The sequence below is a fragment of the Brassica napus genome, chromosome A4 (assembly GCF_020379485.1).
Source record: "Brassica napus cultivar Da-Ae chromosome A4, Da-Ae, whole genome shotgun sequence".
NCBI classification, from domain to species: Eukaryota; Viridiplantae; Streptophyta; class Magnoliopsida; order Brassicales; family Brassicaceae; genus Brassica; species Brassica napus.
This window is the reverse complement of record NC_063437.1, coordinates 15,979,388-15,994,677: the sequence shown is the minus strand read 5'-3', so window position 1 is coordinate 15,994,677 and position 15,290 is coordinate 15,979,388. Positions and strand designations below refer to the sequence as shown.

The 15,290-nt window shown below is 36.5% G+C and overlaps 2 protein-coding genes and 1 pseudogene across 3 annotated transcripts; all 3 read right to left on the bottom strand.

The window, feature by feature from the left end:
• Positions 1-1,343: 1,343 nt before the first annotated feature.
• LOC106348418 (protein transport protein SEC13 homolog B-like) lies at positions 1,344-3,270 on the bottom strand. Of its 2 annotated transcripts, none has more exons than XM_048777854.1 (2): positions 3,118-3,270; positions 1,344-2,422 (listed from the first exon to the last, which is right to left on the bottom strand). In XM_048777854.1, the coding sequence occupies exon 2, from the start codon at positions 2,410-2,412 to the stop codon at positions 1,507-1,509; it is 906 nt and encodes a 301-aa protein (XP_048633811.1). In that variant the 5' UTR covers positions 2,413-2,422; positions 3,118-3,270; the 3' UTR covers positions 1,344-1,506. The 2 variants fall into 2 exon arrangements, with proteins under 2 accessions (XP_048633811.1, XP_048633813.1); XM_048777856.1 differs by having other exon boundaries at positions 1,344-2,425; positions 3,118-3,231.
• Positions 3,271-5,775: 2,505 nt separating this feature from the next.
• LOC125608059 lies at positions 5,776-7,228 on the bottom strand (annotated as a pseudogene).
• Positions 7,229-13,638: 6,410 nt separating this feature from the next.
• On the bottom strand, positions 13,639-15,180 carry LOC106348417 (probable protein phosphatase 2C 25). The gene is made up of 2 exons (XM_013788153.3): positions 14,271-15,180; positions 13,639-14,169 (listed from the first exon to the last, which is right to left on the bottom strand). Exons 1-2 carry the CDS (start codon positions 15,030-15,032, stop codon positions 13,828-13,830), a joined length of 1,104 nt encoding a protein of 367 aa, XP_013643607.2. The 5' UTR covers positions 15,033-15,180; the 3' UTR covers positions 13,639-13,827.
• Between the last annotated feature and the right edge of the window lie 110 nt (positions 15,181-15,290).

Sequence of the window (15,290 nt, the reverse complement as noted above, 5' to 3'; positions counted from 1 at the left end):
GGAAGCTGAGTGTACTTTATATGCCCCTCCTTTCTGCGCAAGTCGAAGCAATTATTGGTTCATTTTTCTCATTTTGATTTTATTTATAAAATAGTTTTGGACTTGAACAGATAATAAGTGCGTTCTTTAGATAACTTTAAGTTATATGTGATGTAAATATAGGTGGACTGAAGAATTACCAAAAAATCACGTACGCTACACAATATTTAGATATATTAAAGTTGTGCGATCGTTTTTACAATGTGAATCATACATCATAAAATTAGTCACAAAATCTTGTTTTACATTGTTAAAAGGTAAATGATCTAATATGGTTTATGTGAATAATCAAACAAATATTTTAACCAACTAAGAAGATGTGGCCTAATGCTATATTCGAATGGGTGGAATATTTGCCGTGTGGGTTTAGACCATGGATCAACATGTTTTACTATTTGTAAAAACGGTTGTGGTGTTTTAACCATTGTAGAAATTTACATTAGTTATACTAGCTTTCAACATACATCAGGATTAGCTCGGATTTCGGACCGGCGAGATCAATCTTGGTTAGTATATCATTAAGCATTTGCTCGCTGCTCTTTCGTTTCACCAGGTTTTAAAGGTATTAGGCCGTAGTGGCTATATCGCTCAATTTAGTTTCTTTCGTCAGTTTTTTTTTGTCATCAACAACTTATTCACGCACACTTAGAAACCCATATGACCCAAACCATTAGATTACAAGCAACAAACCAACTTTTTACTTCCTTCGATTCACGAAGACCGCGTCATTATAACATTTTATACACAGATTAAAAAATATATATATTTTTATGGTTTTATTAATACACATTTAACTAATAGAAAAAAAAAACGAATAGAATTTGAGATAATTAAATTTACTATAAGATCAATGTATTTTGAAATTAATACTAAACTTAAAGTAAACACAAATTGCATTAAAAACATTTAAAATGACATTCGCGTTTAAATTGTTAGAGGAACATTAAAGATACATTGTTTTGATTATGACTTTAATATATAACCTCAATAAAGTAGGAATATATTTTTGCTTTAGTTCAGAGACGAATTGATGATACCCATTGGGCTTAAAGTTCAAACTAATTGGTTAGGAAGAAGAGGCTCATGACAAAAGATTGGGGTCAGGGCCCATAATAACTCGGAAGTTAGTACTAGGGACAAGTAATCTCAAATGCGGCAGTCGTTCTTCGTTTATATGTTCTCCAAGTCGTCTTCCTCTTCTGAGAATGTAAAAAGAGAGAACACAACGGAAGCAAAAAACAAGCTGCAACTATTAAAAGAACATGGCCAACATCATCATATGCCGAAAGATCTAAGTAGTCAAGTTTAAAATAAAAGGGAAATTATATATTCATGAAGGTCTGGTTTATTGAAGTTAAAACAAAACAAAAAAACAAAGAGTCTAGGAAAGAATAAAATGTCCAAATGTATCGAACCAAAATTAAGAAAACCCCATTCACATTCCCTCAGAAGACCATCAAAAAACACCTACGGCTCAAGAACGGTGACTTGTTCCCACTCTCCATCAACCGCCTCTTTCCACACCGTCACATTATTATTCCCATCCGACACAGCCAACATGTTACCGGTCAACGACCACGACACCCTCCACACCGGAGTCATAAAGTCCTTGAGAACCTTACCTTCCCACTGCTCACCTTCTTTCCCCACCGTCCATATAATCACCTTCCCATCTTGCGAGCCACTAGCAATGGTCGACTTAGGGAGCCCCAAGTTCGGCGCCCAAGCCACATCCCTGACCCAATCACTGTGCTTCTGCAGAGCCGGGAAGCAATCCATCTTCCACGACCCGTCAGAGAGCTTCCACACTTTCACCGTATTATCACACCCACCAGAAGCGATCTTGTAAACCGGATCAAGCAAACCAGAGCTGACAATAGCACCAGGCGCAGTGGAAGGAGCCCACGAGACAGAAGTGACACCAACCGGGTGAGCTTGATCAATCTTCGCCGCGTCCCAGCCACCATCACCACGGCCAGTGAAAACCGAAATGTTCCCATCGGATGAACCACAAGCCAAGGACAGTCCGAGCTCATAAGGAGCCCAAGCGATGGAGTTGACAGAAGATTTGTGGTCAGTGAAGACATGAGCCTGTGTCCATTGGTTTTGGCTGCCTTCTTTCCAGAGGATGACTTGGCCGTCATAGGAGCATGAGGCTAGGACTGATCCAAACTTCGGGTGGGCCCACGCGACTTGCCAGACTGGACCACGGTGGCCGGTTAATGTAGCTAGGTGCTGGGATCCTCCACCGTTGACGCCGGTTATCTTGATGGTGCAGTCAGATGAAGCAGTTGCAACTTTCTTCCCGTAGTAATCCATTTGGACATCGTGGACCATGTCCTCATGACCCGTTTCAATCTTCTGACCCGGCATGTTACTTTCCCTGCTTTTTAAAAAAAAATAAACAATTGAGAGAAGCAGAAACCACAAGAAACTATAGAAGCTTAACAAAAGATCTGACTTGAAATAACTGAAACAATGTAAAATATTCATCTTGGAGGCTAAGGCTTCGAATGTTACGAACCGCCCCGCCCTGCACCACAGTTATCAGTAACAAAAATCTCTACATATACCATATATCTATACGTTTTTGTAACTGTTAAAACCGCACCGCAGTAAAACCGCTCGTCCCGCACCGCTCAAACCGCAGTAATACGTATAGGATACAATTTACACCAGAAGTAAGAATAATTAACAAACAAACGCAATACGATTTGGTAAGGAACCGTCCAGTGGAATTGAATCTCAGTGAATGAAGTATAATAACATCTTTCACGTTGATGTTCATATTATTGATGAGCGGAGGATCATATCTCACCTCACACATATAAGCAGCGCATTCAATTTAAAATAGAATAAAGTTTCAACAATGTAACAGGTCAATTCTCAGAGAATAATTTCAACATGGCAGTGGCGAATTACACACACAAAAAAAAAAATTAACAATGAATCCGAGTAGTAAATGCTAAGATCGAAACTCTCGAGCTCGAAATCTCTAATCAAATCGATTCAAACACAAAAACGCGGTTCAATTAGAGGGATCACGAGGTGAGATCAAACGAGGAAGAGATAGGGTACCTGAAAACGCGGGAACGTGAGTTGAAGGAGAAGATCGACGGAGAAGAGAACGCTAAGATGAAGCAATCGGTTTCTTAAGTTTTTTTTTTTTTTAAGGTAGGGTGATTAAAGAAAAAGATCAGGGACCTAAACCGTAGTCAAGATCCTAACCCGAGTGGGTCAAGTAGTAAAACCGGATGGGAGATGATCACTTTTATTATTTCAAAAATGAATATTTCTCTTTAACATACTTGACTTTACCTAGTTACTAATCTTCAGTTATACAATGTTTTGAATTTTTTTGATTAAATGTCTGAACAAAAAAAAAATATTTTTAACTAGTCAAAATAGATATATATTTTACGAATTTCGCAAACTCGATTAAAATGTATGTCTGTAAAGTTAAAGAGAAACTAATATTGATAGATTTTAAAAATTAACTTAATTGTGATCTGAGTTCGAAAACATGAACAATGCCTTTCCTGCATGGTCTCCAATTATTCTTACTACTAGTCTAACGCTTTTAATCCATCTTTTATTTTTATTTAGCATATACTTTTCTTGCATTCAGAAAGTATATACCTTGTCATAGATTTACTTTACTTTTGTAGATTTGTTGTGTAACAATTTAGTTTTTTTTATAAGATAATTATGTAGTTTCTACACTTTGATTTGACACTTTGATTGTTTGGCATATTGTTTAACTTCCCCCATTTGCCATATCTAAGATTTTTGTGATATTGTTGTTTCATGGAATACATTACGTTTGAGTTAAGGATGTTTGCAAAGCTTCGCATAAAACAACTAGCCTCTAAGAAATTAGCACTGTTTACGTGTCGCTGCCGTTTGACCAATCGAAAGTTACAATTTTAAATCTTTAAAAGGTAAAGATCAAAAATTAAAATTTTCTAGAAATGACAACAAAATAAACAACATTTTATATGTCGCTGGTACATGCAAACAGTGTCAGCTTAGAGCCTGTGCATTTTTTTTTTTTTTTGTAAGCTAGAGCCTGTGCATTTGCACTAAGTCTTTTTCATTTTTTCTTAAAGAAACCAGGGGTCTTGTTTTGTTACAAAAATATATATTAGGGTTTAGTTGTGAAAATTACAATAATATACCTGAAGTTTTAAAGAAAAAGTTCAAATAAGCACAAGGCCATTTAATATTTAACCGAGCCTGCATGCAAACGATCATAACCATAATTACTTCTGAATAATCTCGTTAAGACTATCTTAAAAGAGTAGATTTGTCTATTTGCTAGCAGCTTCGTCTATTTCTAGCACTCAACCACCCCCTTCATCTACAAACTCATTAGCTATTCGACACTTTGATTGTTTGGCATATCCTAAAAAATTGTCCTCAATATCATCTTAAATTGGACATAGGGCATTCACCAGGACTATGTTCTTTGTGGGGAGAAAGATGAGACGCGGGATAACTTATTCTTTGCTTGTCCTTACTCTTATATAGTGTGGTGGGATAAGCTTGCAAGCAAGTTAATTGGCTCGGCCATTAACCCATATTGGAATGATAATCTTCTGTTGCTTCAAAATGGGAGGTTCACTCGAGTGGATCGAGTACTTATTTATCTACTGTTCCAAACGCTAATCTATCACATATGGGGAGAGCGTAATGCAAGAAGAAATCAGAAAAGGTCTCAGCGATGGAACATATGATCAAGCTTACGGACAAAACAATCAGAAACAGGATCTCTTGAGCACTTAGCGACCGTAAAATGGGTAGCCTTATGTGCAGATGCTTTGAGATGAAGGGAGATTAGAGGCTTTTAGAAACGATTTTTTTCTTTTTCTTTCTGATTAATATGGTATAGCAAATTTTTAGCCACTTTTTAAATTTCATTTATTTGTAAATGCCTTGAGTGATCAATAAATTTGAAATTTCACCCAAAAAAAAGAGCCAACGATATTCATCTCTCTCTTTCTTAGATGATCTTCAACTACGAATCTTTCTCAAAACATTTACATGTTTACTTTGATATCTACATAGCTCCAAAATCGTAAAAGAAAAAGGGTTGCTCAACTACTCTAGTCACCTAGGTATTGGTTAAGTTGGCCAAGTATACATAATCTATAAAAGTATTGAACATAAAGTATGTAGTTAGGTGACAAAGAAGATGGTTTTTTGTGCGGGATAACCAAATGAAAAGAAACATATTATGATAATCTTAAAGTTCAATTATCCATTAAACACAAACAAATTTGCAAACAGAAAAATCAAAGGAAAGTCATGAAAAGAGCGAAATATTCTTTAAAATTTTAGCATGTTGATACCTTTCTCCGAATTGAAAACTTGTGGAGGTGTGGTAAGCCAACATTGCCCACCACTCCATCATAGTCATTTTCCATTTCTCCACTTTGATTCCTTATTTATTGTTTGTTTTCTAACATTGATCAGAGTTTAAACATCGACTATTTGACCTAACAATTTCAACAAAATTAAGGTTATGCTGACAATTTCATGTTGACCCCCTATTCACTTGCATCTAATAAGCCTAATCATACTAATTATAAAGAAAAATACATGGTAAAGAAGCTACCAAACCAAGAGTGGGTTGTATAAACGAGAGCTACCAACATAAAGAGGTAACAACTGAGAGTTAGGACACTCATCTCACCACGTAAAAGAGTTTTCAAGAAACAAATAGACCGATCCGAATCACATGCAATACCGAACAAAAAAGTTAAGGCTGAGAACGAAAGATAGATTTTTCGCAACTTCTTATTCTTATTACTTTGATGATAATAACAACAACAACAATATAGCATACGAACAATAATATTAATATAAAACGTGGCATATATTTGAATATCCTCTACCACCGATAACAACACCAACATTAGTTCACACGTCATCACCGACGCCGATTCTTCACTTCCCGACGGTGAAACAGCATCATCAGTAGACACCGATGATACGTTTAATTGCAATTCTGCCCTTGTCAAAACCGGATATTCCCCTTTTGCCGCTAACTCTTCGGAAGCATCGCTTCTAACCTCAATCCACCCATTTGATTCCCAAATTGCCCCTCCCCTCGTCGCTAATTTACTTATCCTTGCCATCGCTGAAACCGTATCTCTAGACACATCGCTCTCTTCTTCTTCCTCGAACTCGGAACTGACCCAGTCCAATACGCAACGCGGAGACGACTCGGTGGCGAAAAACGAGTGATGACCTTGACGCAGAAACGGATGCTCGAGAAGCTGATCGCAGCTCCACCTCTGACTCCGATCTCGTCGCAAGCATTTCTCCAAGAAATCACCGCCGAGCTCGGAGATTCCCGCCGGAAAAAACGGCAACTCGTTCGAAAACCCGATTCGACTCAGCGAGTCGAAACCGTTATCTTCCCACGCTGGCTTTCCGGTGAGCATCTCGATGACCGTGCAGCCGAGAGACCACACGTCGCTCTCCGGTCCTTGATACTCTCTCCTAACAACCTCCGGAGCCATCCAGAGCGGACTGCCACGCGGCGCGATCTCATCCGTCGGATTCTCCAACGCCATCGCCGATCCGAAATCCGCCAGCTTAACGGAGCTTCCTCCGTCAGCGACGAGGACGTTCCTCGCTTTCACGTCGCAGTGAACGATTCCGTTAGAGTGAACGTGACGGAGAGCGGAGACGAGGCACCAAACGTAACGGCGGAGGAGCGTTTCGTTAACGATGGTTCCACCGTTAGCCACGTCACCTTCGTGTAAATACTCCAAGTGGAGGTTCCGAAACGACGTCGTTCCTTCTTTGGACACGTCGTCTCCGAGGAACGGCACGATGTGCGGGTGAGGCTTGAGAGAGCGGAGGATTGTTATTTCGTTCTCGAGGGATTCGGATTGAGAAGGAAGACACGCGGCGAGGTCTACCGACTTCACGGCGAACACTCCTCCGTCGATTTTGCTCACGGCTTTGCTTACTGTTCCGAAACATCCTCTTCCGATGTAAGAACCTCGAATCCAAGAAGATGAAGAAGAAGTGTTTGTGTTTGTGATGCTCTGTTTCTCCATGTGTGCTGCTTGGTTTGCTAACTAACTTTCGTGTGTAAATTCTCGAGGACACACGACGGTATTTATACCTGTGCCGAAGTGCCAAATGTGAACGAGAAATAAAGTTGGCATTTTTATAATTTCTGACGTGGACGTTTCTTTCCGACTTTGTCTTTATTAATTTTTGAAACCGTGAAGCCATTTACAAAAAAATATCTCACTTGGGATTCAGTAACTCTAAATTAACATTAAAGGGTGTAATTTTCGATTTTAATTATTATATATAAATTTGGAGAATTTGTTTTGGATTTGTGTTTTATGTTTTGACAAATAAATCTTTTCAGATCCACACAAATTTATTGTGAAATCAAATATATTAGTAAATATATTTTATATTTTAATTATTATTTATAAACCTGGAGAAAGTGTTTTCGATTTTGATTTTAAAATTTGACAAATAAATATTTTCAAATCCTTACAAATTTATTGTGAAATAAAATCTGTAATATTTTTTTTTCTCTCTCTAAAAATAAAATCTGTAATATTATAATCTGTAATTTATTCACAATATGTCTATGAATGAATAACACATGATCTTAATTTTTATAAATTATATGACCAATAACCCAATAACAAAACTTTAACATAAATTTAAAAGTCATAAAAAGACAACATTCAAAAACTAAATACTTAATGACGTTACTACAAGTTTAGTTATATTTTTAAATCAGACATATGGATAATTAGAAGAACGCTTTGATGACGTCAATACGACACACTTGGAGAAGTTCTCGGGATGTTCTGAAAGAAACCGAGTACTTTCCATATTATCCTTATCAACAAAGGAAACAAGTTGCTACCGTCTGATCGGGTCCGTTGATTCGTTTCCCTAAAAATGATAAAATTGATAAGTCAGCGGCTCTCATTTTTAACACTTCTTTTCAACTTTACAAAATATTCAACAAATAAACTGGTTGTTTTAATTTACTGTTGAGGCCATTTGGTTAGGGCCGACAAGTGATGAGATCTCTCCGACGAATCGTGGGAACGGCAAACTAACTAAACGTGTCGATTGATTTTCGGATGTTTGTTTTCTGTTGACTTTTGTTGTTGGTTGTGCGTTATTAGTTTTTATTTTTTGTTTTGTTGACCCGAGTAATGCACGTTCAAACATGGAATATTCGGTGGTAATCTACCAATCAAGTACTATTCTTAATTGACACACGTAATAGCTAATCATATACATAGAACTTTTCCTTTATTTTAGAACTACAAAATGACAATCAATTATAATTGCCTTTCTTTAACAACTTATAGATATATACACAACACAATACACTATGTCAGATTTGGAATTAGATAAAGAAACATTATGTCAGATTCGAAATTAGATAAATAAACATTATGTCAGATTCGAAATTAGATAAATAAACATTATGTAGAAAGTTAAAAATGTGATGGTATCTAAACGCTATAAGTTTTTGTAAAACGACTTTATTTTTGCCTAAAAGTGAATAAGTCTGATAACAAAAGTAGTTTGGAGTTTGGATTATTAACTGCTGCAAATTATCGACTTTTTCTGACATATACCACAATACACATCTCGTTATAATAATTTTGCTATATCTACAATTATTATACTAAAATAGTATTTGCTCAAAAAAAAACTTAAATAGTATAGAATTACGCATTCTTCTGAGTTTATGCCCACTCGAACAAAAACATATAAAAAGAGTTTATATTATATCATTAAGAAAAAAACTTGTAACATGTTATCTAGCACATTTAAATTCAAATGGGATTATAACGAATGCACTAATAAAAAGCCACTAAGATGCATGCATGTCTTCGTGTTAGCTAGTCGGCCTTGGACAATATATGTCAATGAACCATGAGTTTTGGTCCTAAATTTCAATACGCATAGAACATATAATCTCCAAACAATATATTTTTTAAAACTCTTACAAAATTGTTTACAATCCCATAAATTCAGAACCAGTCCTATCGTATAAATATATATATATATAATTAATGTTCTAATCACGTTAAACGTTGAGCGTTGTATCGTCGCCCCAGCTTATTATAACCGCTTAAACATTGTCAACAATCAATGTTAAAGATAAAAAAAAAAAAAATCAATGTCGACGAGGGTACACCGGCACACTGAAAGTACGCGAAGCATGGGATTCTCAAAATAATAGCTAAACCGAATAAAAATTGGAAGTCAGTGAGGAGCGTGTATCAACAGAGTTAGTTGTCCCCAAAGAAGTTGATATGAGACATGAGAGAGAGGTTCATGACTTTATCACTTCCGCACCTAAATGAACTAGATCTTTGGTGGGGTACTTCGGTGAAACTTACGTGTCACGAAATCGCTGGTCCACGTTCTCCAATAGAGGACCAAAGACTCCAGTTGTCCGAACTCACTTACTTTTTTGTTAGACGATTGCACTATTGACGTGCCTTCACCACTTCCAGTCCTCCACCTCTACTTTAAATAACCCTTTTTGTTCTTTTGTTGGGTAATAAAACAGATAAATTTACTCAATGTGATCCTTGATGGAATGAAAAAGACAAATGCTATTTTAATCTGAATGCTTGAGCAAACGTGATCCTTGACAAAGAAGAAAAGTTCATCAAAAATATGTTTTTTTTTAATATGCTACTGATTAGTTACTAATTCATGAGTTGACAAAACATCAAGTTACGAATACTTCTGCTGCTTTTATACACTTGACATCTACATATGGTATTTACCTATTAAGAAAAGTCACTTCTTTTGGAAGAAACATAAATCTGCCGCAACTATCCTATTTAAAGATACATATATATATATATATAATATGTTGTTAAATAAGTTTGCTTTGTTTGTTTGCTTGTGGGAGATCTCTGCCCTTCCGTGAACGTGAAGTACTAAATTAACGGTCCACCACTTGCTGGATATCCTTTCAATTAGAGTCCAAAAATAAGATATTATTTTGAGATTTAATGGACCCATACCATATTACCAAGTTACAGATCAAGCAATCCACTTGGAATACAAAATATTAGACAATGCAAGTGCAAGTGCACCATGTCATTCGTTGGTACTGAACTTTTAAATATATTTTTATCTTATTGAAATCGACTCTACATATGTATGATCTAGATTAAAGTAGTTAGGTCATATATATACTAAGAAAGGGAATTATAAAAGGCTTAAATAATCAGAAGTGTTTGACATTTTAAAGAAAATATTTTATTTATGTTGATTTGCTATAATAATTGTTTTAAATAAATTAAATAGTATTTTGGGTACTGAAGATGCATGGCAAAGAGCAAAACACAATAGAGACATAAGTTGCTGTTTATGTTGATAAGTGTCGTGGGAGTAGAAGACAAAGACGAAGCAGAAAACACTCGAAACTGAGGTGGCCGACAATACAACATGCTTATGTTATTGCAACTCTGAAGAAACCTCTAACAACATCATCTTCAACTTTTTATATAGGATCTGTTCGAGATCATGCACACTGATCTTCGTATCACAAGGATAACGATCCGATCGGTAGTAAACGGTGTGTTATCATGAGTATCTTAACAATACAAAATTGAGGAATCTGGACGGTGGAAGCATTATAAGCGTAGTTGATGCGGTATGGACTGTCACAATGTCGTGTGAACTGCATTGTATGCAAATTATTATAATTAATAAAATATGAAAGTTATGATTTAAAACATAAATGTAAGCAAATTTGTATATGGTTTTGATAGATTTTCGCCCAATGTAAACGATCAATCTAATTAGTGATCAGTGGAGCACATTACTTCAAATCATACAAGTAACCGAGTAATTCTAAATGTGAACAAATAAACAGTTTTAGACAAATGCATTTTGGATTAAAGATTAAAAGATTCATATAATTTGAACTATTTGCACGCATGGCTACGACTCCCTTCCAATTCATTAATTAATTCATGAATTACAGAACGGGTAACTATAGGTGTAAATAATTTATATACTAAAAGATACTAGACTATAGTTTATATACAGTTGAAAATGAGGGACCACACGCAAAGACAACACTTCTAATAGCGTTTTGAATCAATAGTAAACGCCAACCAATGGCCAGTTGTAGGGGACGAACTCTGTCTTCCATAGCGAGAATATTTAATTGCATGCGATGGGAGTGTGACTTGTATATATTATTGATGTTTTCTAATGCTTGTTTATTTTAAAATTATGGATTTGTTGAGAAGTCTGATTCAGCAACTTTTTCTTTTCATGCGTCATTCGTCTTTGTACAAAATGAGATGAAAAAAGAGACTTTGACTTGTAATAAGATGAGATAGGTGTGAAACCCTCAATTTTTCAAAATTAATATATTAAAAAATACAAGTAAAGTAGGTTTTAGTTATTAACTCAATGTCGATCTTGTAGGTCATGGTGTTTATTTGTTAGGATTTCATCTTCATAAATATGTTTTTGGAAGAAGAAAAAACAGTGATATAAATGAATTTGATAGATAGAAGCTAAGTTAAGCGACCAAACTTGTAGTTTAGTTACATTAAAGTGGTGGAACACATGATGTGTGTGTGTGGAACACTTAACTGCTAAATTGGCGGAGATTTGGTTTTTGGTAAAGTAAAATAAGAATTTTAGAACAAACACAACAAAGAGAAAAGTTCAACGACGTGCCGTTTTGGGGTCCATTAGAAAACCAGAAAACAGCAACGTGTTCTCGGCCTACAACACAAAAGCATGTGTTTATCTTTCACGTGTTGTTTTGTTCGTTCTTACTTTGACCATTGTCTTCTTCCTCTTTTCACAAACACAATCCTTCTTTTCTTATTTGTTCCCCTTATCTTTTATCGACCTTCTCCACGTCTATAATCACTATCACCGCACAAATTTGGTTTTCTATTTATTTATTTATTTTCATATGTTTAAAATTTGCGATTTATATCTATGATACAGTATGTGACAATTTTATAATGATGATTCAGAGTAACATATGAGACTATAGATGTGGATATGGAAAATGTGCTCAGTGTACGTTATAATCAGTTATAATATAGTCATTTTTGTTACTTTGGATCAACCAAGCAATCAAAGACTCTATAAGAGAGAGTGGTTTACTACAGAGAGAGACACTTGTTTGATGGTAGAGGGTTTAAGACTTGTAATAAATGTTTGTGTAAGACCTCATGTCAGAGCCCCTCTGATTTGTGCTAGAAACCCAAAATTCTATAATCATAGTGATTTTTTGGACATATGTTCTTGGTCAAAATACCAGAGCTGATATCAAGTCCTCAAAAAGGAAGCTTTAGCTTGTGGCTTCAATTCATATATATTTTAGAGGCCGTTGAGTATTAGTGAAATATTTGTGTAGTCTAGTTGTGATGGTCTATACAATGGGTATTATGATTTGGGAGTCCCAGCTCCTTTTAACTCCCATGGATATATACATTTTTTGCTTCAAGCTTTCAAATTCTTAGAGCGGCTCTAGACCTTTCATAATGAAAAATTTGAACTCGTAGTGTGTTACTTCTTTCTCTAGACTGTTTCTCTATGTTTAATCTTCTAAGGGTTGTTCCAACTTGTAATTCATGCTTGATTTGTCTCATAATTTCTCTCAGACGATAAGATCCGATACAAAACAATTGTAAAATCACTCTTCTTAATATGAAAATGCATTGGAAGTTAAGGGACTTTTATCCATGTTAACATTCAACAACATTGTTAGGATATGTCTGCTATAAATATGACTACTTAGGTAATTTGTAGTAGTTTCAGTATCCTAACAACATTGAAAGTAGAAAACATGAATAAATGAAATATCTAACAAGACTGTTACAGCTAGACAAAACAAACATATCTTTTTAGCTTCTACATGAAACCAAGTTGAGATCAGTACCGGCCTTAGGAGGAAGCGGGAAGCACTAGCTTCCGGCCTTCTTAAAACTAAATAAAATATCAGCTTTTGTTTTTCGAAAAAAATATTAGTTCAACCAGCAAAACAAGTATAATATGTAAGTTTTTTTTAATTTTTTTACATGGTAATTAACCTAAGCAACTACACTATTTTTTTTTTAATTATTCCGGCCCAAATTTTTAAAGCTTCCGGCCCAAATGTTTTCACAAGTTTTAGGGCCGGACCTGATTGAGATACAAATACAATTGAGGATCAAAACTAAACCATTTTTTTGAATGAATTTTAAATTTATTCATATCAAAACCTTTATACGATAAATGCACCATTGTTTGAAAAGAATGATAAAAATCAACTGCTATTTACGATCTTTTAGCGAAATCAACAGGTTCTTTGATAATGTAAATGCTATCAGCTTCCAAACCAAACTTGCATTGCAGTTTTTAATCTTAAACGTCATGCCCCGTTGATCAAAACTAAACTTCATGTGTCCAAATAACTGAGGTTTTCTGTTTGGCCCAATGTTGGTGAATTTGCAAGAATTTTTAAACCGAATGGCCTCTTTGCCCTCTTCATTCTTGAAATTAGATTACATCTACATACATTATACACTTAGGGCACTGGGCACATAATAATAATAATGAACTGATAATTAGATTAACTGGACCAATGCATCATACAAGTACATAGGCCACACTGAGCTAAGCTTTTCGCTAAGTTAGAAAGAATAAATAAATGATTAGTCCAAGTTATAAATAAAGCAAAAATCACAAGACACCCTTCAATTTCTAAAGAAAATCCTCTAAAATTCTCTATCTCTTTCTCTAGATGAACTGGCGCAAAGGGATCAACATCACACTAATATCATCCGATGATCCTCGTGAAACCGAGAGATCGACAAGCTTCTTACACGCTAACAACAATGTCTTCTTCTCATCTCCTAAGCAGAAGGGACGAGCAATGTCTACTGCTTCTTGGTTACTCACTTTGTCCCATAGACCATCCGATGCCAGGATCAAGAACTCGTGCTCCTCATCGATTCTTAACGTCTTCGTCTCTGGTTCTGCTATCACCCATTTCTTGAATTGAGCATCACCTATGCCTCTCGACACAGCTAAAGATCCTTGTATCCTCCAAACACCACGAAACGTATCAACATATCCCCCCTGCAAAAATAATTAATCTATTCTTAGAAACCCTACTTTCCATATATATCAAACGTTGTATACTAAAAATAGAAACTTGACTAAAAAGATGAGATTCTTACCGTTGTTTCAATTCTTGTCCGCTCATCATCTCTAGAAGGACGGTGGTCGGAAGAAAGAGCCTCCGCGACGCCTCCCACGCTCATAACGGCGCGACAGTCACCGGCATTGGCGATCACGAGGTTCCCGTCTCTGAACATAGCCGTGACGCAGCAAGCACCGCCTTTAACGTCTTTCCCCTTGAGAAACGCTGCGTCTGTGGTCAAGTAACCGCGTTTCACCGCGTCTGCCACGTCAGACTTATTACAACCAACCACTTCTTTTAAAACGTTCGTGTCTAAGTTCTTGGCCGCAAACTCAGACGCGTTGACTCCTCCGTGACCATCGTAAACTCCGAATATGGCGTGTTTGCGATCTCCTTCGAGATTGGTTATAGCGGAGAAGCGATCCTCCATAGCTTCTCTCCTTCCTCTCTTGCAATAAACAGAGTAACCGTCTCCTTCCTTCTCCACCTCTCTGCTCTCCTTCCTGGGCGTTGTAACCGCGATCTCCGACGCGGTGGCGACCGGTATATCGAGCCTCGTGGGCCGTTTCCTCTTCAAAACCCCTCCGGGAGGAGACTGCGTGGAAACAGAGTCTAACCCGAGGACTAACGGTGCAGGAGCGAGTCCGGTCGGTGGTTTCTTGAAACGAAGACGAAACGGAGATTTAGGGGAAGAAGCAGTGAGAGAGACGGTTTCATGCGGCGAAGAGAGGATAGAAGCTTTGTTGTTGTAGAAAAGAGATGACACCGGAGAATTGCAGACGGCGATGGAACACGACATGGTTCTTCTGTTGAGAATGTTTATGTAGAAGAAGATTGATCTGTCTCTCTTGTTTTGTCTTCTTTGCTGTTCTGTTTTTTTAAGGGGAGAGAGAGAGAGAGGAGAAGAGGTTTAAATATAAAGGAGAAAGAACGGTGTGAATTGTTGAATAATTGATAATCGAGTCCGTGTTTATCGAGCAATTCTCTTTAGTCTATTCCATTGACTCTCGAAATGACGTATATGCCCCTCTTGCAACGTCCATTCCTCTATTTACGG

Excerpts from the sequence above, each read along its gene's own strand:
- LOC106348417 (XM_013788153.3), bottom strand. The coding sequence starts at position 15,032 with ATGTCGTGTTCCATCGCCGTCTGCAATTCTCCGGTGTCATCTCTTTTC. Across the intron at positions 14,170-14,270 it reads GGACAAGAATTGAAACAACG|GGGGGATATGTTGATACGTT; the intron begins GTAAGAATCTCA and ends TTATTTTTGCAG.
- LOC106348418 (XM_048777854.1), bottom strand. The coding sequence starts at position 2,412 with ATGCCGGGTCAGAAGATTGAAACGGGTCATGAGGACATGGTCCACGAT.